General features: G+C 39.5%; 1 protein-coding gene across 2 annotated transcripts in view; it reads left to right on the top strand.

Annotated features, from left to right (window-relative positions):
* The window catches only part of grid2 (glutamate receptor, ionotropic, delta 2), a 1,108,967-nt gene that overhangs the window by 835,593 nt on the left and 248,075 nt on the right, over positions 1-25,299 (top strand). For both annotated transcript variants that reach the window (XM_073042457.1, XM_073042458.1), the window contains exons 6-8: positions 2,740-2,913; positions 10,443-10,604; positions 12,708-12,827. In XM_073042457.1, coding sequence (XP_072898558.1) covers positions 2,740-2,913; positions 10,443-10,604; positions 12,708-12,827 — 456 coding nt within the window. The remainder of the gene's footprint in view (positions 1-2,739; positions 2,914-10,442; positions 10,605-12,707; positions 12,828-25,299) is intronic.

Below are 25,299 nucleotides of genomic sequence, written 5' to 3'. Positions count from 1 at the left end.
GTACTGAGGGAGCTCGACAGCTACTGGATCAAAACAATGTGTTTTAATGTCTTGCTTTCTTGATTGTGGAAAAATGCAGAGAATAAAAGATTTTAAAACTAATCAAACGTTATCACTGAGAGGAAAAATCTTGTGTCTCAATCAATGGTTCTCAGCAAGGCAGTATTTCCCCCTTATACTGGCAGGAGACAAAGACAAGGCAAGTTTAGCTTCTCCCACAGTATCAGTAACTGCATGAAAAGACAAAATTAATGATTATTCTCACCAGTGCAACACTGCCAATCTTTAATGTGAGAACTCCACTTTATAAAGCACTGGTTCATTCAACACACAATAAAACTGAGTTGAAGTCACGCTGTGTGAGGGGACATTATTAATGAATGGCTTGTTTAAATGTGAATACCTTATTTCAAAATGCAAGGAAGTATTTCATTCAAACAGAATAGTTCCTAGCATCGCACAGCATGAGTTCAAACCAAAATATCCTGAACTGGATCATTTAAGCATATTGTCCCTTAAGCCCAAATACATGCATGTGATAGTTTTGCAATGATTTTTGATCATGTTCCCATCCGTAACTGCATTTAGCCCTCAATCCCCACCAATAACAGCCTTTTCTTTCTGAATAAAGATTTATCCACTGGTGAAAAAGCAATTCTGACAATGGCCCTCAGCAAACTCTCTGTCAAACATAAACATTACGTAGGCAACATAATGCAAAGTTTTGCAGCATGGAAAATGGTATTCAGCTCACCTTGACCTTCGGAAATGTATCCAATCCATCCTTTTCTTTTAGCGCTATTGAATCTAGTGACAATCCCTTGGAGATAGTGCTCTAGATTGTACACCCGTGTCTACAGTGTTTGGTGTTCTCTCTAACACGAAGCTCTAGCCTGGTGCTTCCTGTATGTTGTTGTTAAGACAGTGGCATCATAAAAAAAGGACAAGCAAAAATTTAATGCAAGTAAGTTAACCAGTTCCCCATACATCTGTTAATGACAGCGATTAGAAGTGCCAGATTAGACTCTATTCTATCCTCTTCCCTACCTCATTTAACTGCCCCTTATCCCTCTTACTCTGTGTCCACCAATCACCTCCTGTGTCACCACTCCGCCTCTTCTCTTCAGGCTGGCCATCCCCTCTCTCCACTCAGAGACATGGTTTTAGCCTGAAACATTAATAATTCCTCTCCGTCACCTCTCCAACCACCCCCACCCTCACAGATGTTGTTTGACCCACTGAGTTCCTCCAGCAGATTGCAGATTAGAAATGCCCGCTAGAATATAGCAAATTAGTGCCTCTATTTACACCCTGACTTATCTCTTTTCCCATTGGTTACTGAGTTTAAACTAGGTTAACTCACAACTGCCTTTCTTGCTCAATTATGTTAAGATTGATTTCACTCCACTTTCTCCCAGTTATCAGAGTTCATGAATTTGGTCAATTTGCAACTTCCAAATGATGAAGGATATTAATGTTTGAAGATTGGGACATTTCCTTTTGGTACCACACCAATGCCTTGCACCAGCAGTCTTATTCCCATCAGTTCAGACTAGAATGAAACCTGATCTCCCAGGGATGATAAAGTGGACTAATAGACCGTTACACAGTACTATTTCTCCCTAACTGGAATCTATTTTCCTAAAGTGCAGCACTTTCCTGGTTCAGTCAGTCCACTTCTACTCCTTCGCAATCATGTTATTATTTACCACTTATGGGAAAGATGAAAATCGTTAGAGGCACCTTTCAATTTCAGGTTAAACTGGGGAGGCAGCCTCTAAGGTAATGCTGAGGAGGAAAGACTAAGCTGGAAGAGCACTAACTCATATTTTGATCTGACTCTTGCTGCAAATGATGTCTGTGCATCACTTTATAAGTTGGATTAATTTTACACTGATACAGGCATTTCTGCTGGATGAGAAAATAACAGTTCTCTTGTTGTTTTGAAAGAAAACAGGAATTATGTTCTGTGCATTTTATTTCCCTTATGTTTATTTTTGTTGGAATAATTGAAAATGAGTTCTGTTAGATGCTTGTAATGACAATCCTGACTTACATCTCATTTTATGTTTGGTAATTACTTCTTAATGAATAACTTGATTATATTTCACCAATGGATGGGAATTCTGGATATTTGGGTGAAGAAACATTTTCTGTTCTGTAATCAGTACATTATTAAGTGTTCTGGGTCTACCTTCAGTGTAAATCAAGTGAAATGTAAACTCTGCTTCCCTGAATACATTCGAGAGGGCCTATCAAAGCAGTTCTTCACCCCGCAAACAGATGTTACCCAGTATTATTGAACTGAAGGAATCTGATGGTATCACATGCTAAGATTCTTTCATTGTGTTTGCTTTGACTACCATGTAGTTTCTCCTTTGGAACTGGGTTTGTCAAGCAACTGTCCTTTCCATCAATCAACTCAACAGTGCCAGTTTATTATAGTAATAGTAAGAGGTTCTTGGAATGAAGGGTGGACAGAAAGTGTGCCTCCCATGAAAGATCTTAAACTGCAGATAGATGTGATATGATCTAGGGTTTGGTATACACAGCAGCTATTGAGCTAGGGTCAACTTGGATCTTTCTCTGGTGGGGCATGGCTATCAGTATCTGAGAAGGTTGAAGCCAGGAACTTTTGCAAAGGGCCATCAGGAGATATTTGACTGTTCCATTGACAGAGATAGCTTCAGCCCCAGTGTGATCTGCACTTTCAAAATAGCTATTTCTGCCTTTTCCCAGGAAATGAGCGATGCTGATGTTGAGGACTTGGTGAAACGGTCGATTGGGAGGTTAACGATAATTCGGCAGACCTTTCCCTTTTCTTTAAATGCCACTCAAAGCTGTCTCCGTGGTAAGCACAGAATCTCTCCATTACTGTGTGATCCCAAGGACCCCTACAAGCAGAACATGGAGGTAGGATTATTTCAGCTCATTAATCAGAATAAATTATATGGTTTGACATATTGATTTTAAGAAGTCTGTTCCTTTACTGTCGATCAGTCAGTAAGTTTATTTCTCACTGTCACTGTCCCATGCATTCACTGAAGGTCCCTTGTGTATGTATCTATGCAAATGAAAATGCGAGTGCGGCTATGCAAGTGTCAAGTGCACACAATCTCATGCTCAGATGTGCAAACACAATACATATGAATGTGTAAACATGCACAAAGCATTGATAATTATGTGCACATCTGCACCACAAATACACACACCTATCTCTATCTCCGTCTCTATGAATTTCCCTTATTTTATACCATTCCATCTATCTCTCACTTTCATACTATTTCACCACCTGTACTGCCTCTCTCTTTCATTCTTTAACCGTCCTCACTCTCATTTGTTGCCCTTCTCCCCCTCTCACAATTGCCTCCTTCTCTCTCTCATTCTCTATCAGTCTAATTGGCAGTTCTATCTCTCATTCCCTCGCAAACACATCCACCTCTTTCTCTTTTACTCTCACTCACTCCATTTTCTTTCTCTCCCTCTCTCTCTCACTCTCCTTCTCACATGTTCTCACTTTCTCTAATTTGCAGTGGACAGAGAAGCTTGGAAGCATGTTTGGAATTGGTAGAAGTGCACCTCTGATCAATGGGAATATATTGAAATTGTATATCTAAGATGAATGAATGATTGCTCAAGTGAAATGTATAACATTCACATGAATTTTTTGACAGTAGTATAATAATAAAATGCTCCACGGTGCCTAGCTCAAACAAAATGTGACATGAGAGTCAGAGACCAAAAATGGAAGCGGGTGTTACGGAGCATTCCTAGAAGAGTTAGGAAGATCAGAGGAAGGGCAATCTAATACTTAAGGCCTGTGCAGCTGAGGTTCAAGTACTGACAATGGAGCAATATGAGTGGTCACATGAATGAAACTGAAGAAACAAAAATCTTCAAGAGCTGTAGATTTGGCACAAGAGACTGAGGATCAACAGCAGCTCTATTCATCAAATTTATTAGGTGTTTTGTGATTCCAACTGGAATCAGTGGTCCTGAAAAATGTTTTTCTTATTTCTGGGTTTAGTGAGATAGCAACTGTATGTAACAAGAGAGTTATTTTCTCTTGACACAGTTTGTCCTTCACTGTAAGTATTGCTCTAAGGTAGCAATTTGGCTTCTGAAGTAAAATTATATTGACTTCAATGAAACCAAGTTTTAGAATTCAAGCTCAGCATGTCCATATAATAAAGCTGCACTAAAATACAATGCAGTTAAAGGCAAATATCCATGTTGTTTGCTGTATGTTCTTTCTGCCCAAGGTTATCCTGAATTTTTCATTTTTGCTGGTCCAGACATCTCCCATATCTCACTCCCATGACTGTCCTGCAGAGTTGAACAACTACTAGGAATCAGGTGGCAGAACTTGAGGCCCTGCCCTTCATTTTTTTCTTCCTGTAGATGATCCTTATCCCTCTACTACCTGCATATTCATCTATCTAAAGGTCTTTGAAACACTTCTGTCATATCTGTTTCCACCATTGTTCCTGCCAGCCTGTTCCAGACTCCCAGCATTTTCTGTGTGAAAACTGTGCCTCCTACATCTCCTTTAAACTTTTCCCCTCACATTTCAGTAAACACATGACATCTAGTACTTGACATTTCTAACTAGGGAAAAGATTCTGACTGTTGTCCTATCTATGCCTCTCATAATTTTCTAAACTTCTATCAGCTTCTGGCAATCCAGAGAAAACAACCCAAATTTGTCCAACCTTTCCTTTACCATAGCTCAAACTGTCCTATCCAGGCAGCATCCTGGTCAACCTCTTTTGGAAGCTTTCCAAAGCTTCCATGCCCTTCTGGGACAACCAGTTATACACAATATTCCAAGTCTGACCTAAACAAATTTTTATATGACTCCAACATGACTACTTTCCCTTATATTCAGTGCCCTGACCAATGAAGGAAAGCATGTCATACATTTTTGCCACACTTTTGACTTGTATGGTTACTTTTGGTGACTATGGAATACGATCCCAAGTACCTTATGTGTATTGAATATTCCTTTTGGAAATGTTTTTCAAATGGACTTAAAATATTCTTCTATGCGACGGTGTGCTGGGGAAATGGCATTAACATAGGTGATGCCAACAGGCTCAACAAGCTGATTAGAAAGGTTAGCTCTGTTATAGGAGTCAAACTGGACACACTGGAGACTATGGTAGAACAAAGAACCCTCTGGAAATTCCTGGCAATGCTGGATGATGTTTCTGACTCTCTGCATGCCACCTTGGCTTAACAGAGGAACACTTTCAGTCACAGAGAAAGACAACTGTGCTGCTCCAAAAAGTGTTATATGGGGTCATTCTTACCCTCAGCCATTAGGCTGTACAGTCAAAGAATTAACAACCCATTCCTGTTAGACTGTTATTAACTTCTGTTTACCAGAGCTCTGTTTAGCTCTGTTTTCTTTTGAAGGTAACTTATTTGTTATTCTTTCTTACTGCTAATATTTGTATATCTGTGCACTTGTAATGCTACTGTGACACTGTAATTTCCTTTGGGATCAATAAAGTATCTACCTATCTATCTAATTATAGTAAACTTATGTTTTGTAAAAAAATTAAAATAAATTGAGCTAGAAAGAAGCTTAACCAGCAGAACACAATTAAAACCAGATGTAGTGTAATAAGCAAAACATATTGCATTCTCCTTCACAATTCCCAGCTGACAACTCAGATGTTAGAACCTTACTGACCCATACAATATAGTGAGTGAATAATTGTCCACAGACAGCGTGGTCCAGCACACTGTGCATTATTAATACTAGTTCACAGCCTATTTTCATGTTCTTCATCTCAACACAAGTGAAAAAGAGATTTTGATACTTACATGATGGGCAAGATTACACATGGACTAATGCCACAAATTAGTGCGTTCACCTTTGAGCCATAGAGTCAAACAGCATAGAATGGGCCCTTCAGCCTAACTGGTCCATGCCAAACAAGATTCCCATCTAAGCCAATCCCTTTTGCCAGCATTTGGCCCATATCGCTCTAACCCTTTCGTATTCATGTGCCCATCCAAATACTTCTTAAATTCGGTTTATGTTCCTGCCTCCACTACTTCCTCTGGTGACTCATTCCATATACTAACCTGTCTGGGTGAAAAACCTGCCCCTCAAGTGTCTATTAAACCTCTCCCTTCTAAACCAAAACCTACGCTCTCTACTTCTTGATTCCCCAACCATGGGGAGAGGACTGTGCATTGACCCTGCCTACGCCCCTGATGATTTTATATACCTCTATAAGATCACCCATTATTCTTCTATTTTCCAATGAATGATGTCCATACCTGCTCAACCTCTCTCTATAACTCAGTCGCTCAAGTCATGGTAACATCCTCATAGCTCTCCTCTGGTATTTTTCCAGCTGAACAGTATCATTCCAACAGCAGGGTGACCAAAACTGAATGATACATGGCTGATTAACTCCCAAATTTCTGCTCTGGATTTTGTTCTTGAACTTGGAATAAGGAAATACCCGAGTTTTAACGACACACAATAGCTACAGATTGGCAAGAATCATAACTATGAGTGCTGTAAAAAGATCAAATATCAATTAAAGTCTTTATAATTGTACTAAATATCTTGATGCTAATGTGATATTGGTTATTTCCATCATGAACAGATTAAGTATACGCATCCATTTTGTAAAAGAGGGAATGCTAATCAGCAATGAAGTTAATTAGATTCATCACATCTACATTCTTTGTCAGTGGCAGCACTTCCAATTAATCTTAACCAAGAGGAATGGATATAGCTATTGACTCTTCTCTGCAATTCAGTCTGACAGCATTCGCTTGTTAAGACAGCTATCTGCTAATGTTACTTGCGGGAAGGTTAAATTGCTGCACCTGAGTGAACAATCCCTCTTGTGCGTTCTCATCAGGGTAGACTGGTCATTTTGCAAAGTGTATATGAAGTAGAGAGTTAATTAAGAATTTTAAAATGCAAAGTTGTATATATGGCCTAGAATTTCATCGAAGTTGTGTGGCCTCTGAGAAATATGGAGTTTGTTTATTACTGTCAGTGGATTGAACATTGCATGAGCCCCACTGGAAAAAGTTAATTATGCCAATGTTTAGAAGACATTGGATATCAAAGAATACTCCATTATGGTGTAATTATTCCTATATTCCACAGTAAAGCTTTTCCTTTCAGTTCTTCTGAAGCTATTTGAATCAATTCCCACCTTCCATCCTTCAGGGACTTGAGCTCAGGAAATCACTGCCCAACTTTTCAATGAACAACAGTTCTGTTCCCCAAATAAACTTGATTCGCAAATCTAAGTTGATTCTCACTCAAAAAACTCAGTGAATTTTTTTTAAATTTTCTTTAAGTCTCTCCAATACGTTGTCCTACTTTAACTCTATAACTTCCTCCAAGTTCTAAACCCTTTCAAATGCTAGCACTCTCTCTGAGACCATTCACCACTCCATTTCGCTCTCAGTTCCTCCAGTCCATGCAACCCTCCATTCAGTATCTTCCTTCAGACCCAACTTCCATAATCTTCCTCAACCTTGTATACCCCCTCAACTCTGTGATCTCCAACAGCCAAGGCATTGCTCCCACCATCCTCTAAACTTTTCCTATTTCTGAAATCTCCTCCAAATCCCTCCCTTTCCCCGTTGTCTCCTTCAGTCTTACAACAATCTAATATTTATGCTCATCCATCTTTGTTATACATCCCTGATATTTCTTTTCCAAAATATCAGCATAATGTTTCTACTGCACACCCCTCTAATGGACCATGTTCATTGCTGTCCTCTGGTGCTCTATATATACAGTAATGTTTGTATGTTCTCATTCTGACTGTAATGATCTCCTCAGGTAGTGTGGTTTCTTCCCACATCCAACGATGTGCTGGTTGGTACGTTAATTAGTGACTGTAAATAACCCAAGCGTAATAGAGGGTGGAAAATTAGGGAAAAGTTGATGAGCATATGAGAGAGAATAGTTTACAAGAAGTGTAGGGAATGGGATTACCTTGAGAGGGAAACAATATGACACCATTTGAGTCTATCCAGGCCTAAACGCTGCAAATGCTCCTCGACTCCTTAACCTTATTTTCCTTTACAGTGCGACATGATACCTATGAGAATCCAGAATTTCCTCATGTCTTTAAGTCTTGTTCCATTCAGCAAGTTTTTCAAGTGCCTGTAATACTGTATTTCATTAATGTTGTTACATAATTGTTGGTCACAACCCAACCCATTACAGCACAGCCATGCGTTTAAATTTGTCATTCTTTCCAAAAATAATTTTCTAGTATTTATGTTCCACAATAAAGAGATTGCAAGATAATTACTTTGAATTATTTTGCTTAAAGTACACTATTTTATTACATTAAACCTTTCCTGTTTGTAAATTTCATGCATCATAAACTTTTTGAAGTTGACCTGTTTTCCTTTAATATTCTGAACCTAAAATAATGTCTCAAAGGGACATTTAAAAGGCTCAGACCATGGCCCTCCTTTGTCCTACCACTGGATGTAATGATGACAGCATTGCTGACTTATCACTGCTCATTATTTATGGAGGTACAGAGTTACATAGCACAGAAGAAGGACACATTATGTCCATATTGACCATCATGCAATTATCTACACTAACTTCTTTACCAACACTTTGGCCAGTAATCTATAATAAAGCCAGAAATGAACTAGTGAACGTACAATGGAACCACCAATTCAGCATTACCCCTTCCTCTCTGGCATGCGAGACCTACCATGTAATGGTAGGCCTTAGTATATACTGTAGTACATCCCAAAGTATTGCAGTTTGGATTTGTAGAGTAGATGGCAACGTATTGGTTCCAATCTCAAAATACAGCCTTTTAGGTCATAAAGTTTTAAATAGGTTGGATGATATGATTAAGTAACTCATAATCAGTACCCCTTCATCAATAATGAAGAACAACTTTATATTAGGCTTATTTAACTATTCATCCAAACTGCTTTCCAAATGAGTAAAGCTATTTACTGAACTGTCTTACTATCCCAATGATTGGGGGGAAAAAAGGGTGAATTTTCTTACAATTCAATTGGAAAGATGCCATTGTAGATCATCAGTATTTTCTGAACTCCAAGAGTTTTAAGGTATGAGATTCAGTCTGTCATAAAAAAGCACCCATATTACTCAGTCTGAAGTAGAAAAACACTAAAAAAAACTGAACTACAAACAAGAGAACATCTGCAGTTGCTGGAAATCAAAGTAATACACCAAAAATGCTGTAACAGGACTATGAAAGGTCTCAGCCGGAAACATCAACTCTTTTCCATAGATGCTACCAGGCCTACTGAGTTCCTCCAGCATTTTGTGTGCATTAAAAAGAGCTAAACAGTAGGTTGATTTTGGATGGATGTAATGATGAAGTATTTACTTTGGATTGTGTTATCTAAGAGGTAAAGATTGATTGTGTTGAGTTCATTACATCTTCTCTCGTTACCCCCTTCCCTGCCCAGTCTGATTCCATCTGCCAATCACCACTCCTCACCTGTATCCACCTATTGCTTGCATCCACCCCTCCCCTTCACCACTCTATACTCGTACTGTTGCCAATTATCAGAACTCTGTAAACTCAGACTCATTCAAAGTTTAAAAGTTCACTTATTATCAAAGAATGTATAAATTATACAACTTTGAAATTCATTTTCTTACCGGAGGTCACAAAGCACGGAGCCTGAAAGAACCCAATTTTTAAAAAAACACATTCACACTATCTTTACTCTTGCACATTGTTCTGACATTTCAACAGAGAAATGCCATTTTTATACAGAACTGACTCAGCTACAGATGTTGGTTGTTTGATAAACTATAGGTTCAAATTTTTTATTTGCATGATAAATCACCATTCATAACAAAGGTGTTAAAGGTCAATGGAAACTACAGGCAAGCAAGCGATGATACTTTGAAGCTAGTAAAGTAATTATCCCCTTGTTGTATCCCCTACATCCTTCAATTACATCCTTATCTTTTCTCCAATGCCAAATAGCTCCAGCTCCCTGCTGTACAAAAGGGAAACTATGCTCTTCAAAGACCTTTACTTTAAGGCCTCTCTGACCTGGATTAAGTGCACTATCTATAATTTATCCTTGCCTTACATTACCTTAACCCTTGCCTAGCCATCTCCTCTTTTCCAGTCCACATGAAGGGTCTCAACCCAAAAGACTGAATGGCCATTTCCCTCCACAGCTGCTGCTTAACCTGATGAGTTCCTTCAGCTTTTTTTATTTTTGCTCCAGATTCCAGCATCTGCATTTCAGCAGCCTCTTGTGCCTCCATTGTGATGTTGATTCTTTTCCCTCAAATTTTAGTGCACTCCTGCCACCAAAGTAAAATAATCTCCCATGATCATTAGTATTTTTAATACTTAGGAATACCCATGAGGGATTAGCATAGATCACAAAACCATTAATCCTGAGTCTTGTCACCCACACAGATCACCAATCTCTACATCTATGACACTGTGGTTCTACTGGCCCATGCTTTTCACAAGAAGCTGGAGGATCGGAAGTGGCACAGTATGGCCAGCTTGACCTGCATCAGGAAAAACTCAAAGCCTTGGCAAGGTGGACATTCCATGTTAGAGACCATCAAGAAGGTACAACAGCAAGGAATGCGGGCTTATCACTTGATGATATAGAGCAATGAAATATTGATTAAAAATATTCAGTAAACCAGGTCTCATTCATCTTGTGCTCAGTAATATCTTTACTCATGCAAAGACTCAGTTGAGTAAATAAGAAGTAAACTCTTTCACTAGAAGAAGGGTCTTCAAACAGAAGATGAAGATAAAGATGATTATCAGAAATTTGAAGGAGTGATGCTATAAGAAGGATATCATTTTACCAAAAGGAGGATATCATTAAACTAGAGAGGGTGCAAAGCAGATTTACCAAGATGTTACTGGGAATGGAGGGCTTGAATTATAAAGAGAAAATGGAAGACTGGGCTTTTCCCCTAGGGCATTGGTCGCTGAGGGATGACCATATAGAGGGTTATAAAATCATGAAGGATCTACATACAGTGAACTGGTGAATTCAGAGCTAAAGGCCATAAGTTTCAAGTGAACGGAGAAAGAATTAAAACCAGAGCGGCAGTTTTCACACACCAAATATAACAGAGTGAGCAGCCTTAGGGAGTGATAGAGGCAGGTACAATTATGACATTTAAAAAGCATCTGGACGGTTACCTGAATAGGAAAGGTTTAGAGGGGTACGCTTGAATACGAACAAATGGGACTAGCTTAGATGGGAACCTTGGTCAGCATGGGGCAAATGGGCCTGTTTCCATGCTTTATATCCCTGTGGCTGTATAAGGAGAAAAGACAGCTTTATAAACTGATCTGATATTACTGGAGGGCACTGCCTGATATTGCAATGGAAACATATGAATGGTAAGGGACAAGAGTGAAGTAAGAACACCTGGAAAGTTCATTCAAAGAATCACTATTATTCCAATGGGTCAAATCCAGTTCTGTGTGATTCTATGAAGGAGTAATATACATCTGTTAGGAGTCCAAGCACTGTTTACCTCACCCCAAAACAAAATAAAAATGTTGCTGGATCTGGAAATCAGAAATACAGCTCAAAGCATAACAGGGTCAATGGAGAGGTAATACTTCTAAACCATGAGCTAACTCAGTATAACATTAGTCTTTCTGTCTAATCCAACAGGTTTTTTTTTTAATTAAGTGCAATCGTGAACAGCAGCCAGATCAGAAATGCTGATCAAGTCAACTAGTTCCCAAAGAGAACTCTGATAGGCCAATCAGATTGTTCACTGCTGCTCAGCGATAGAATTTTTTTTTTTAAATCATATGTACAATTAAGAAACATTAAAAAATAGTAGAAATACTAGAGTCATGATGATCATGATGAAGTCTGCTGGAGAGAGACATTTATACACATGCTGTCCTCCATAATTCAGAGAGATTGAAGGATAAGGTTAGGGGGTGACAAAACGTGACTGGAGCACTTGCCAGAATCAAAATTTTAACTTAAGAATCATTTATTTTAAATGACCATTTCATTCATTTGTTGGATTGTTAATGTAGAACCTCAGTAATTTTTTGAAATTTTACTAAAAGTTTTAAGTGCTAAAGTTTTTGAATCCTTGAACCTGAAAATAAACTTCAAAAACATAACGAAATGATGTATATATGAAATTTGGAATGATGATCTATTTTATATGTGGAAGAGGTGTGTAACTGGTTTCGTGGTGAAGGGATGGGCTGGTAATAATGTATGCAGTTTCCACGCTAACACTATTTTAAAAATTGCAAATGCAATTTGTTGCATCATTAAATTGGTAATTTGATTTATTATTGTCACATGTACATAGGAAAAGTGATTTTTTTAATTTCATGCTAACTAAACAGATCATTTCATTATAGCACTGTATTGAGGGAAAACAATAACAGAATGCTGAATAAAGAGGTACAGTTACAGAGAAAGTGCAGTGCAGTGCAGGCAGACAATAAAGTACATGAAAAGGTAGCTTGTGGATTACATTGGGAGTGATGAATATTTAAAACCCTGAGTCATCTTCCACAACTTGAGCCAAGTATTGGTGAATTGTGATGAAAAGTGATTGGGAAACTCTCACTTTTGATCTTCTTATTAGGTTTGGTAATGCTTAAATGTTTCCTCATTGGGGTTTGGAACTCTTGGAAACATGTTTTAAATATGTCACATTCCCCTAGGGAGGAGTGAATGGAATGACCGGCTTTCTGCAATTTAAAGATGACGGTGGAAATCCAAATGTGGAATTTGAAATTCTGGGGACGAATTATGGAGAGGATTTAGGAAGAGGGATCCGTAAGGTAAGTGAATTGCTGTTAACAAATCTATTAGACAGAAATTCACCTTTGTTGTGTAGGCCAGACACCCAGTGTTAATGTGGGCCTATAGAAATCCACATCTTAAATTTGTGTACATTAATAGTTAGAGTAACCTTGCAGCCAAGTTTCTAGAGACCAAGAATATTGATCTGGAGATCTGTCTTCTAATTTACCATATGTACATCGGTGAAAAGTAATATTCAAAAACTAAATCAATCTTGTTATTTTTTAATCTACTATCAGTAACATTGACATTGAAGCTTCATGCAGAAGCAAATTCTATTAATTTACATCCTTGAAAAAAAGAAATTTGCTGTACTTTACTTGTTTGGATAATATATAAGTCCATCTACCAGAAGTGGTTGAGGCAAGCACAGTAACACTTAAAAGACGTTTGGACAGGTACATGGATAGGAAAGTTTTAAAGGGTATGAGTCAATCACAGGGAAAGGCACAGGAACATGCTAAAATGGGCACCTTAATTTCACCTTAAGGTGAAAGTGCAAAGGAGGTGAGTGGAACAATTTTTTACACAGATGGTGGGTGTCTGGAATGCAAGGCCCGGGGTGGCAATGAAGGCAGATACAACGCCTTTAAGAGGTTTTTAGATAGGTATATGAATATGCAGAGAATGCAGGTATATAGAGCATGTACAAACAGAAGGGGTAAGTTTAATTAGGCATCATTAGCTAAATCAGTTCAGCACAACATCTTGGGCTGAAGGACCTGTTCATGTGCTATGACGTTCTATGGACATTAGGCCGAAAGTTGCTATATGACAGAGATCAACCACTGCCTAAGTACTGCAAGTGGAGCCTATGAAAAATTAAGGAAAAGAATCTTTGAAGACCGTGACCTACAGGTCCAAACAAAACTCCTGATTTACAGAGCAGTTGTCCTCCCTACATTACTGTATGGAGCAGAATCATGGAACAATATCACCAGAGATCTCTACAAAGATTTTGACGATCAGATGGAAGGACAGACACTGTGTACTGGAGGAAGCCAACATGAACAGCATCTCCGCCACAACAAAGCAATAACAACTCCAATGGATAGGTCATGACATCAGGATGCCTAACTCAAGTCACTCTAAACAGATCCTTCACTCCCAGTTGAAGGAAGATCATTGAGCCCCAGGTGGGAATAGGAAACGCTTCGAAGATAACATCAAAATCAGCATGAAGAAATTCAATATTACGTCTAAAAACTGGGAAGACATTACACTCAATAGATACGCCTGGAAAAAATCTGTTCAAGAGGGAACTGCGCTACATGACAGCAGTCACCGCAGTGCCACGGAGAACGAGTGGCAGCTGTGAAAGGTGAGACAGACCCACCAATAGACAACCCCTTAGGAGAAAGTCATGCTTGATTCAAGTGCTTGCACTACTACTGGATGACTCTATGACATGCCGCATCCTGTCAATAAATAACTGTATCAAAAAAATATAAGGGATGGTTGAAGAAAAAGTAAGCCTTCATTTTCACGTGTCAAGATAAGTCACTTTTTATTGTCATTTTGACCATAACTGTTGGTACAGTACACAGTAAAAACAGGACAACATTTTTCAGGATCATGGTGCTACATGAAACAATACAAAATCTACACTAGACTACAGCCCTATGCAGGACTGCATAAAGTGCACAAAACAGTGCAGGCATTACAATAAATAATAAACAAGGCAATAGGCACAGTAGAGGACAGTAGGTTGGTGTCAGTCCAGCCTCTGGGTATTGAGGAGTCTGATGGCTTGGGGGAAGAAACTGTTATATAGACTGGTCGTGAGAGCCCAAATGCATCGGTGCCTTTTGACAGATTGGCAGGAGGGAGAAAAGTTTGTATGAGGTGTGTGTAGGGTCCTTCATAATGCTGTTTGCTTTGCGGATGCAGCGTGTAGTGTAAATGTCCGTGATGGCAGGAAGAGAGACCCCGATGATCTTCTCAGCTGACCTCACTATCCGCTGCAGGGTCTTGCGATCCGAGATGGTGCAATTTCCGAACCAGGCAGTGATGCAGCTGCTCAGGATGCTCTCAATACAACCCCTGTATAATGTGATGAGGATGGGGGGTGGGAGATGGAGTTTTCTCAGCCTTCACAGAAAGAAGTTGTAGGGAATGAAGAGATTATAGATAGTGCAGGCAGATAAGTTTAGTTTAATTTGGTATACTGGTTGGCAGAGATGCTCTGGGCTGAAGGACCTGTTCCTGTGCTGCACTGTTCTATGTTCAATGTTTTTTGAAAGAAGACTTCCACAGAGGGTAATAGTACATAGAGCAGCACTTGAATTTCTGCCCTATCTTATCTGAATAGTGTTACTATTTGTCTTAAAATAACTAGTGTGTGTCTGTAATCTGTCTAAATGTGTTTCTTTTCCCCATATTTTTAACCTTCCCTTTTATGGGTAATCACTATGGCAAAGTAAAAGAACTTAGTTTTAGAAGCATAGCCATGTAGCCAAACTTCCTGAGTCTGATACTAAGTAGTGCAAAAAATATAGGTCAGAAGCTCAAAAACATTGTGGTGACTGGATAATAGAATAGGGAGATAGAGAAATGGAGAATAGTAGGTGTGAAATTTATAGCAGATGTTACAGTACATAAGAAAGGAATAGTTTTGGAAGGTTATCGAGACAGGCTAAATAAAAATATATGAGTGATTTGAAAAGATTTACTCAAGACATTGTAAAGCCGTGTGAGACATTAAGGAGATTGTGGTGCTTTATACTTCCATATCAAATCTACAGGTTTGTCAACAGCCTTTTCCATGTTTGATATGGCTAAGTTATGTTCACTGTGACACGAACACATAAATTGCAATAGCAGAGTTAATGTTTCCATCAAACAGCTAGCACGCTATTGCTTTCCTGTGTCGATTTCAAGTGAACTTTCATCAGTATAGTGGAGATGGGAATACTAATTGGAGACCTTGAGTCTTCCCCAAAGAATCTCCTGAAAACTTGTTATAATTAATGTATAGACTTCTGACCCTGTTAGTTGACTTGCTGTCAGAGCTGAGAGGAATGTTGTTAAAGTGGACCATTTGGTCATTGTGGTATCTTGCTGGATGAAAATAGACTGCCTCATTTTCAGTATTGCCAGAGTGATTATGTTTCTAAGTACTTGATTAGTTGAAGCAAGTTGGCACACTCTTCAGACATAGCAGAAACTATATATGTAAATACGTACTAAAAATAATTTGCAGCTTGTCATATTATGTTACTTTTAACACTTACATTACTCTGTTTTCAACAACATTGCACTGCTACCAACATCACAGTCTTGTTTAATGGAAACTATTGAACTTGACTCCCAACACAGCTACATGAATTCAAACCTTTCAGTTCAGCAGACACACAAGACAGCACAGTAGTACAGCTAGTAGAACCTTTGCCTCGCAATGTCTGAGACCTGGATTCACTCTTGACTGACCTGAGTTACTTAATGTTTGGAACTTGCATGTTTTCCTTGTGACTGCATGGATATCTTCTGCGTATACCCACAACTCAAAGATGTGGGTTGGTAGGTTAATTGGACACTGCAAATTGCCTTGTGTGTAGAAAAATCATAGCAAATAGGAGAGTTGATGGGACTGTGATGTTAATTGAAAAAAAAAGTGAGATGAATGCAGAATTAGTATAAATAAAAAATATATGTTGAAGCAAAGGGCCTATTTCCATGCCGTATAACTCTATGATTATGTTGGGTAAAGCTTGTACATTCAAAATTAAGAGGGCGTCGCAAATTGGAACTGAACTTTCAGTGCCCCTAACCTGTATCGATCCTTAGCAATATGCCAAGGTATAGTTTATGTCCTAATCTGCTTCACCTTCACTTTCCAAGTTACAGAACTAATCATTGCTCAGAGTTGTCTGGGCCGCATTTTTCCTTCAACCTTTCAATGCAAAAGGAGGACTTAAGTGATCTTCTTCTAATCTCCCAAATTAAAATTGGGCAGAATCCCATTTTAAGCTATTTCTTTGAAAGTCAAAGTAACTTTCCATCAGATAATTTCTGCTAAGAAAATCCAGATGCAGATGAGTGAAGGTGAATCCTAATATCACCCATTATCAGAGGAAAGATGAATATGTTGCTCCTAGTGTGATGGTGGTGATTTCTTCCAAAGCTATCTTGACAGATGAAGATGAGATTGTAGCGTTAGCCCTCATTATGGCTGCTTCTCCAACTACTTGCTGCAGGCCCAGTCTGTCTGTTACATTCTTCAGGACTTGGCCAGCTCTGTCAATGCTGGTACCCTTTTGGCAATAGATATTGAGCTTCCCATCGAGTGTGCATTCTGTGCACTTGGACTATTATGCCTCTCATTAATGTCACGCAGCTGATACACTGATTCAACAACTTAGGAAGGAATGGAGTTTGGAATCAAGAGGTGGTTTCCTAGATCATGTTTGTCCTAATGTCAGGAGTCTCAAATCCTGAGGATTACTAGGTCTATCACCATACCAACCCCACCTCATTGTACCTGCAGCTACAATAATGACGTACAATTGGCTTTAAGCCTGACACTTAAATAGGCAAGGATTGAAGGGCTGTGGATCATGTTCAGGCAGAATAGATTAGTTTAATTTGGCATCATGCTTGGCATAGACATTGTGAGCTGTAGGCCCTGTTCATGTACAGCACTGTTTTTATGTTTTATGTTCTCTGTGCAGAGTACCTCTGGTGGATTTGCCCTGTGAGTTGGTCAGAATAATCCCAGGTGAATGCGACAGAAAAGTCTAGCATATTTTCTGTAAAGTGAAATTTCTGCATGTAAGAAAAACAACTACATTAAGTTCTTGCATGAATTATCAATGAAACACCTCAGTTCAGGCCTAGAGTCACTGGATGTTTTTTGGAAGGATGTTCCAAATTAAGTGGCATGTGGTCTGCCCATTCTGATTCCTTCTGCTTCCCTGTGCCAGTTACAGAAGGACAAAATGATTTAGTTTTAAAGTTAACATTCGAATAAAGAATTCAGGTTTCATCCTCTGAAGGCCAAGAACGAACTCCATCTCAGGGTTTTGTTGGTTACTGTTATTAATGACCAAATTGTTCTATTTAAATTCCTTGGTGGGATATAAACTCAGGTCTCTGAGCCTCAGGTTATTGTACATCATTATTGTATCTGCAGATACAACTCCTGAGCCCAGGCCTCAGGATTTAAACACTGCCCCAACGATGACATCACCAGCTGCAAAGATCCAAGCGAGGTATCATCTGAGCAGCATAAATCAATGAGCAATTTCTGGGTATTCTTAATTCCTAGGATTTTAACCATTTATTCATTTGTTTCCCAGCAACATTAGGTTCAACTTGTAATCCTCTTTCCAGATTAGTGAAGTGCATATATTTCTGTGACTGGGTTTGCAATGGTGTCACATTCAAAAACTAAGTGTGTCTATTTTACAAGACAACAATCAGTTCTGAACGTGTCTTAAGCACAATCTGCTGTCAATGTGAGGCGGAAATGAATGTAGTCATTTTTGGAGAGCATCAATGTTCATTGTTGCCCCAAGCCATCAAGGCCATAATGGATAAACATAGTGCTGTTACTGTTATTGTGTTAGCAAAGCTTATGAGTCTGATAAGAGGAAGCCACAATGATGTATCTCAGTAGGGAGCCACAGCGCAGTGCTGGCTGAAAGATCAAGACAAGAAATGGGATTCATTAAAGCGTGACAAAAATCATTGAACACCAGAAGCAATGCTTGGCCATTACAAGCTGCGCTATCATGGGATCTTGTATTATTTTTGATGATAATCAGCTTAAGTTCATTCAATCTTTGTAGACAAAAATATTGAGCTGGAGATAAACCATATGTACTTATTCCTTGCATTGTTGTTCATGGAACAATTTTAAATGAAAATAATCTCACACAGAGAAGTGTATTTATGCATAAATAAACTTATAGGGTGCTTTATACTTTTCAATCCTATTACAAGCAAATGTTTAGAATCATACATTTTACAACTTGCAAAGCATCCTCTCCTTGAAGAGATACACCAGAGAAAAGGTTTGACAGGAAACTTGTAGCAATACCCTCTCAGTGTAAGAAGGTCATGGGTTTCGCTTCCATCATTTGATAACGTTGATGGAGTGGTTTCGCTCCTAAAACTCATATCCACTGGCATGGTTAATTTCATTCACCACAACTCTTAATTGTTTCCATAGCATACAGGGTCACTTTCAAAGATTCCACAACTCAGCTTCTCAGTATTATTTATCTTTAACTTGCAAAATTTGTCTTATGTAGAACATGGAACAGTACAGCACATGAAAAGGCCATTCAGCCCACAGTGTTGTGCTGAACCAGCTAAGAAGCAAATCAAAAACACCCAAACACAAATCCCTCCTACCTACACCATGTCCATATCCCTCCATCTTCCTTACATCCATGTGCCTATCCAAACATCTCTTAAAAGCCTCTAATGTATTTGGCTTACCACCATAACAGGCAGCGCATTCTAGGCATTCCCCTTAAACCTACCCCCTCTCACCTTCAATGCATGCCCTCTGATATTAGACATTTCAACCCTGGGAAACACATATTCCCTGCCCACTCTGTTTATGCCTCTCATAATCTTGTAAACTTCTATCGGATCTCCCCTCAGCCTCTGGCACTCCAGAGAAAACAACCCTAGTTTATCCAGCCTCCCTTGCTAGCACATGGCCTCTAAACCTGGCAGCATCCTGGTAAACATCTTCTGCACCCTCTCCAAAGCCTTCCTATAGTGGAGTGACCAGAACTGTACATAATATTCTCAATGTGGCCTAACCAGTGTTTTATAAAATTGCAACATAACCTCTTGACTTTGAACTCAATACCTCAACTAATAAATGTGCAAACATTCCATAAGCCTTCTTATCCACCTTATCGATCTGTGCTGCCACTTTCAACAAGCTATGAACTTGAATTCCAAGATTTCTCTGCTCAGCAACACTGTTAAGGATCTTGCCCTGAACAGTGTACTGTTTCCTTGCATTTGCCTTACCGAGTTGCTACACCTCACATTTATCTGGGTTAAACTCCACCCGCCATTTCTCTGCCCATATCGGCAACTGATCTATATCATGCTGTATTCTTTGTCAGTCTTCTGCACTATCCACTATCGGCAATCTTGGTAACATTCGCAAATTTACTAACCCACCCATCTACATTTTCATCCAGGTCATTTATATGCATCACGAACAGCAGAGATCCCTGCACAGATCCCTACAGAACACCACTAATTACAGACCACCAGCTTGAATAAGTCCTTTCAACCACTATCCTCAGTCTTCTATGCGCAACCTTATTCTGAATCCAAACAACCTATTTTCCATGGACCCCTTGCATTTTAACCTTCTGAATTAGCATCCTCTGAGGGACTTTGTCAAACAGCTTACTAAAATCCATGTAGACAACATCCACTGCCCCACCTTCATCAATCTCTCTCGTCACCTTGTCAGAAACTCAGTCAAGTTGGTAAGGCCATGCTGGCTCTCCCTAATTAAGCTATGGTTTTCCAAATGCTCATATATCCTACCCTTAGAATTTTCTCCAACAATTTCCTTACAACTGGCATGAGACTCATGGGTCTATAGTTCCTAAGATTTCCCCTTCTTCCCTTGTTAAAATGGAGGTACAACATTAGCTACTCACTAGTCCTCCAGGACCTCGCCTGTGGCTAGAGAGGACACAAAGATACCAGTCAAGGGCCTAGTAATCTCATCCTTTGCCTCCTTCAATAACCTGTGGTAAAACCTATCAGGCCCTAGGCAATTAATACTCATTAGGAGGCCCAACATTTCCTCCTCCTTGACCTCTAAATATTCATGAACTTGAACCATTAACTGATACCCTTTCCACAGATCCTGCCTGCCTTTCTGGATTTTTTTTCCTGCATTTTATGTAAATATTTGCTTGGAAGATGATGATCATTATCTTTAAAAGCAAAACAAAACTGTAGAATCTGGAAATCTCAAAATTAGAGAAACTGAGCAGTTTAGACAGCATTAGTGGAGAAAATAAGAGTCAATGATCATTGGACTATCAAGTTAAATATTATTTTTTATTCTCTCTGCACAGATGCTGCCTGATTTGCTTCATATTTTAGCAGTCTCTTTTTTTATTTTCTTGTGCTCTTCTTTGAGTCTATTGAAGTTTATTTTAATTCTACCTGAGAAAGTTAAGGCAGTCCAGCTTCTGCACCTTGTCTGAAGGACCGGACACCGAGTATCTCAGAAACTACTGATCTCCTGGGATTTTCACACAGAACCATCCCTACAGTTTACAGAGAATGGTGCAAAAATATCATCCAGTGAGTGGTAGATCAATGGGCAAAAATGGCTTGTTAATGAAAGAGGTCAGAGGAGAATGGCCAGACTTGTTCAAGTTGACAGAAAGGCGATAGTAACTCATATAACCACATATTACAACAGTGGTGTGCAGAAGAGCAACTCTAATTGCACAACATGTCAAACCTTGACATGGATAGTCTAGAGCAGAAGATGACCACGAGCATACATTCAGTGGCCACTTTATTAGGTACAGGAGTGTAGAAAAAGTGAGCCAAAAAGGTGACTGGCAGAAATGGCCATTTCTGATAGAGTGGAAGAGTGTTATCTTTTCAGGGAATTTACTACTGAATGCTGGAGGCTGCAAATGTCCAAATGTACAACGAGATGCTGTTCCTCATGCTTGTGTTGGACTTCATCTCAATAGCTCAGGAAGACGCAGGCTGAATGATGAGTGAGGGAGTGAAGTGGTGAGTTAAAGGGAGAGACAAATGGAAAATCAAAATTGCTCATATGGACTGAGTTCAAAACTGTCCATTTCATGGTTATACTATGCTTTATGAAGAACCCATATGGGATAGGAAAGGGTTAGAGGGACATGGGCCAAGGGTGGGCAGTTGAGCCAAGTTTAGATGAACATCATGTTCAGCATGGGTAATTAGGTCAAATGGCCTGTTTCCTTGCTGTATGACTCCATGAGTCGAATAATAACGTACCTTATTGTTGAGGTAATGGTAGCTTCTGAACATTCGGTTTTTGTTCATTGGAGGAAGTTTTATTTTCATAAGCCTGATATGAACCCAGAGGCAGTGCTGGTTGCCATGGTCACCCCAAAGATGTATCCAGACAAGATCCAAGAGATCCTTCTCTGTTTAAGGTCTGTAGTGCTTGGCTTAAGAAGTTAACTCACAATTCATGAAGGCCTGGGAATAGATTAGACAGTGGTTGCAAGCAGTGCTTAAAGAGAGCTCTTTCAACTTCAGTATGAAATAGATAGCCCAGAGCGAAATCAATAAAAATTTCCATTTTTAAACTTGCCACAAGGTAATTGGAGTCCTGGTGGAATTGCCAGCTTCCTCTCATTAATAAGACTAATTGATTTAATAATTCTTTGCATGACTCCAGATCACTGGGTTCTCATTGAATCTGGCCCAGGAATTATTCTTGAGATTGGAGCATCATAACAACTAAACTGGGAAGCTACTAAATCTGGGATTCAGGAATTAATTTTCAAATTTTGGTTCACATTACATCCATATTATCAGTTGAAGGGAATCATACAGCTATACAGCATAGCAAACTTTGCTATGGATAAGAACAAATATGTAAGAACAAACCACTGCAGATCTCAACAATGTGAGGTGAAGGCCTCTGTTGGTCAGAGTTGACCATGGATATTGTATCCTAGCTGTGTAGATATGCAAGCCTGGGCAGTCCAATAAGGAGAGCAAGCTGTTGCCCATGTAGCAAGCTCCCCCTTTTCCTGCATCTGATGAACCCAAAGGAATTGGAGAGACTGATACAGTTTGGTACCAGCAGTGTCGCAGGAGTTGCCCATCAGCATTGAACTTAATGTAGGGGCTCCAGCTTCGGATTTTTCCCTCGGGGTTTATTTCCAAAGCCTCCCACATGAGTGGATGCAGACGCATGGCAGTGGAGGTTTGAGATCACAAACGAGAGAAAATCGGCAGATGTCAGAGATCCAAGCAACATACACAAAATGCTGGAAGAACTCAGCAGTCCAGGTCCTGCCAAAGGATCTTGGCCCGAAATGTTGACTGTACAGGTACTTTTATTTCTATAGATGCTGCCTGGCCTGCTGAGTTCCTTTAGAATTTTGTGTGCATTGCAGAGGTTTGAGATCAGAGTTTCCTTCTCCCAAATGAGCTGCAAACCACAGCTAATGAACCACATCTGCCAGAAGCAACCCGTTTTAAGGTGCCAATAACCTGCTTTTGCCCCTTCTTCCGTCAGTAGAAACGGTTCGGCCGGGCTTAGTAGCTAAGCCACACGTGAAGGCCAGGAGCTGGACAAGAATATAAGAAGAAGGAAAAAGAGCAGCTCCTTCTGCCTCTTCAGCAACTTCAAGAGGATCATGGTTAATTTGATATTTGGTCCCAGGTCTATTTTGCTGGCTAACTCCCCCTCCATCCCTGGCCACCAGCCCTATGTTACCCTGTAGACCAAAAATCTGTCCTTTTCAGCCTCAAATATAACAAATGATACTGTCTACGGTAGAGAATTCCAAATACACACAGCCCGCTGAGAGAAGAAATTCCTTTCCATCTGAAGTTTAGGTTCTCTTGAGACAATGCCCTTTTCCCAATATATGACCCAAAACATCCACCCTGACAAGTCCTCTATATGCTCCAATCAGACATTCTCACATTCCTCTCAGCGTCAGTGGTGATGGATCTATTCTGTAAAGTTTTTCATCAAAGAACAATTCCTATCCCGGGTATGAATCCAGTTTGTCCCTTTTTACTGCTTCTAAGACAAATGCTGTATATCCCAACTTAAATAAGGAAACTGTACACAATGTTCCAGCTGGTAGCATTGTAGCAAGATCTCCTTAATCAAGTATCCCATGTCCCTTGTGATAAAGCCTATAATTCCATTGAAGGGGGTGGAAAGATACAATAGTAGATAACAAAGAGCCATTCAACAAATATCTATGGGAAATCAAAATGCATTGCTAACTGCCCTGATCCACCCTTCTGGGTTGTTACTTTTCTTTTGCAAAATACAAAATTTGAAGACTGGCTTTTTATGACTTCAGGAATTCCAAATTACTTTGCAACCAAAGAACTATTTTCTGAATTTTAATAATTTCATTGTAGAAAATGTTGCAGCCAACTTGCCTACTCATAATCAACAATCTGAGAGGATTTAGATAACACACACAAAGTGCTGGAGGAACTCAGCAAGCCAGGCAGCAGCTATGAAAATGAATAAACAGCCAGTGTTTTGAGCCAAGACTTTTCACCAGGACTGGGGAAAAAAAGATGAGAAGTCGAAATAAGAAGATGGGGGAGGGGGAGGAAGAAGTACAAGGCGGTAGGTAATAGTTGACACTGGGAGGGGGAGAGGGGTGGAGTAAAGAGCTGGGTGGTTGATTAGTGAAAGAGATAAAGGGCTGGGGGAGGGGGAAATCTGATAGGAGAGAGTAGAAGATCATGGAAGAAAGCAAAGGAGGAGGAGCATCAGAGGGGGGTGATGGGCAGGTAAAGAAAAAAGTGAGAGAGGGAAACAGGAATGGGGAATAGTGAGGGAGGGCAATTACTAGAAGTTTAATAAATTGATGTTCATGCCGCCAGGTTGGAGGCTACCCAGATGGAAAATATAACTTGTTGCTCCTCCAACCTGAGCGTGACCACATCACGTTTGAGAAATTGATCCAGATAACCTGCTTTTGTGAGTTCACTGAGGGATTGATATTGCTGTAGAGATGAGGAGAATTGCCGTCTGTATAAAAATATTACCATGAGGGTTTACCCAATGTAACATCACTAGGAATTTATCCAAGAGACAAAATGTTTAGAGTTTGCGCTATGTGGTATGTGGTTGTAACAGACTATTTTGCTTATGTCATTGACTTACTACACATTTAATCTATACAACCAAGAATGAAGTTCTATCTCAACACCCCCAACAGAGCTGCATTTGTTTAGTATTGCTCTGCAGTATCGTTTGAGATTCTAACCTTGTGTCTATGTGTCTGGATGTTTAACTCAGACCTTTCTGACTCAGAACTGAGAGTATTACCCATTCAGCTTTGGCTTACCACAGGACTTCCACAGGATTTTAGCCATTGGGCATTAGGTTAATGCAGTGAATTGTGCAGTTGTTCTATCATTCAATATCAGGGACCAAATAATCAGCAAGACAACATTAACAGAATTGTAGCACTACACTCAGTTGAAAGACTTGGCCAGAGAAATACATTGAATTAAATCAAAGAAGTCTATATATAACAATCAAGTCTGAAATCAAAGTTAGAGCAAAGGATATAGAAGTTGAAAATATTTCAAAGACACAAAGACATAAATAATACATTGTGGTCTGTTGAGTGCAAAGCTCTTCATCAGCAGCAAGTGGGGTTGAAAGATCTGCTGACTTTGTGCTTTCTTTCTTGCCTGGTTAGAGAGCAACAACAAGGACTATTCAGCCCA

Source organism: Hemitrygon akajei, chromosome 4, assembly GCF_048418815.1.
Source record: "Hemitrygon akajei chromosome 4, sHemAka1.3, whole genome shotgun sequence".
Classification (NCBI taxonomy): Eukaryota; Metazoa; Chordata; class Chondrichthyes; order Myliobatiformes; family Dasyatidae; genus Hemitrygon; species Hemitrygon akajei.
Note: the sequence above shows the minus strand (reverse complement) of the source record. Positions and strands in the feature narration are given on the sequence as shown.